The 2,330-nt window shown below is 40.2% G+C and overlaps 1 protein-coding gene across 1 annotated transcript in view; it reads left to right on the top strand.

Moving 5' to 3' along the window:
* Window positions 1–1,739: 1,739 nt before the first annotated feature.
* Window positions 1,740–2,330, top strand: part of LOC118413421 — a 2,573-nt gene continuing 1,982 nt past the window's right edge. The window contains exons 1-2 of the mRNA XM_035816790.1: window positions 1,740–1,874; window positions 2,100–2,244. Of these exons, the coding sequence (XP_035672683.1) occupies window positions 2,121–2,244 (124 nt within the window). The 5' untranslated portion in view covers window positions 1,740–1,874; window positions 2,100–2,120. The remainder of the gene's footprint in view (window positions 1,875–2,099; window positions 2,245–2,330) is intronic.

Raw genomic sequence — 2,330 nt, 5'->3', positions numbered from 1 at the left:
GTAATGGCCCAGGCCTACGAGGGGGTTGATCGTTCGCTTTATGTTGGCTGCCAGAACCCGAGTCCCATTTCTGTTGAGATATATTTATGAGACGTTTTGTTTCTAGACGTCAGATTGCGATAAAATAAACTCAGCGCGTTTATTGGTTATGAAAAGACAAAAAACTGTCAGTCTCAAGCCATGAGGAATTTCAAAAACCGGTAATCCGATAGAATGCATAACATTAATAGACTACTACTACTTCGATCAGTTAGAATGACGTGTTCAATCATTACGCACCTGTGTAATTACAGGTTACGGAATAAACGGAATGTTAAGTGGACACTCTCAAAGGTCAATCGTGCACGTGCTGGTCAGTTTGGACAACGAATGTTCGTCCCATTCTGTAAATGTATAAACATCTGTTCGATGAAAAGACTTAATATGGAATAAGAGAAGCATTTGCAACATGCCGTTCATGAAGGCCTGCTTTGTGACCTAGTTCGCATTAACTTTCGTTTGAACCTTTATTTATTCATGAAATCTCAAATCGTCCTTTAGGACGCTTTTCATTGGGGTCATGAGGGAGGGGCAAGGGTCAGACAAAGTATATAACAGAGATACAGTTACATCGTTTAGAGTCTTTATAAGTCCTATAAGTCTATATACACAATTTCTACATGCATACAAAGAAAGAAACTGCTACATGATTCAAGTCCGTTCATTTAGCCGTTCCCATTACTTTAAGAGTCTCTTAAAGGAAGCCAGAGTTGGGGCTCTGCGTATGTCTGGTGGTAGACTGTTCCAGATGGTGGGTCCACGGTAGACGATGGCTCTTCTGAAGGTTTCTCGGCGAGGTTTTGGCACAGCAAGTTAATTGCTTGTGCTTTTCCTAGCCGGTTGTTCTTGTTCTTTGGTCTCGGCAATAGACAGACATCTGGCGGATGTTGGGTGGGAGTTTGTTGTTTAGACTCAACAAACTTAACAAACTCAAAAGTGTTTAGTTGTGTTGTGTTGGCATTACATTAAGCACTGTCTAACTATGTCTTATTATCTAGCTTTGACTACAAGAGACAACTCAGTGATTCACAGTACAGGAACAAAAATATAAAACTCGGACAGTCAAGCAACTTCATTCGCTGGTATCATTTTGTAAAAAAAACGAGGTTGACATAAAATGTACAGAAAATTTTTGGGACCAAGAAAAAATGAACACCTGTTTATGAGATGTTTTGTTTCTAGACTTCAGATTAAAATAAACTAAACGTAGTGTGTTTACGGCGACCAAAAGACTAAAAATTGTACACTTCTGTGCATCTATTTCCAAAAAAAAACACCAAGAAACTGCAGATGCGATGTTTTGTATAGCATGAGGAGACAACTACTTTGCAGTCAGTTAGAATGACGTGTCGCTTGCGTATTAACTGGGCCTGAGAGTTTGCGATCTATCATACTTGTCAATTAAGGCAATAAAAAATCGGCGAATGTTGTCCACGTATGAACACCTGTTTATTAAATTTTTGTTTCTAGACTTCAGATTAAGATAAACTAAACGTAGTGCGTTTACGGTGACTAAAATAATAAAAATTGTACACTTCTGTACATCTATTGTAAAAAAAAAGTAAAGAGAAACTGCTGATCCGATAGATTATATAACATGAGAAGACAACTACTTTGATCAGTTAGAATGACGTGTCTTCTTCTTGGCTGGACTTCGCGAACGAAGATGACGTGTCTAATTACTACTCATTTGCGTAATTACTGGGCCTGAGAGTTTAAAAAGAGCCTGTTCACCCTCTTACCTCACTTCTGATTCCAGACATCAAGAAGAAGACGTGACAGAAAGAAGATCTCCAGACGAAAGTCTCACCGTGATCGTCCTGAGAAGAAACTCGGTAAGTAGAAACACCGTAGCAGCTGAACAGCAAATTGTGTCATGTGTTCAACTAAATTCTTTATTTCTGTCTGTCTGTTTCTTAATGTGTTTGTTTAGATTAAACGGTCATATCGTAGGGTTTCTGGACGTTTCGCCAAACAATTTCGCCGTCGTAACAATTGTTTCATGCATATGTGACTGCATCGTTTGTAACTTTGGGATTTGTTTGATAATCATTCCTCAGAGTTCACAAGACCTTTCGAAGATGAAGCTAACAACGTTCGTTCTTTTCGGCTTGCTGACACTGGCCGTGGCCATCCCTGCACCGCGTAGGGCGGACATGCAAGGCCTGCTGTCCGACTTAAGAGACTTGGTGGCTGGGATAGAAGGTAGATTTATTTCATTTATTCCTTTGTGCTTATGCTCCCTCCCTCGCTCCCTCGTTGGCTCCCTCAGCCGTTCCCTCCCTCGTTTA

The sequence above is a fragment of the Branchiostoma floridae genome, chromosome 4 (assembly GCF_000003815.2).
Source record: "Branchiostoma floridae strain S238N-H82 chromosome 4, Bfl_VNyyK, whole genome shotgun sequence".
NCBI lineage: Eukaryota > Metazoa > Chordata > Leptocardii > Amphioxiformes > Branchiostomatidae > Branchiostoma > Branchiostoma floridae.
Note: the sequence above shows the minus strand (reverse complement) of the source record. Positions and strands in the feature narration are given on the sequence as shown.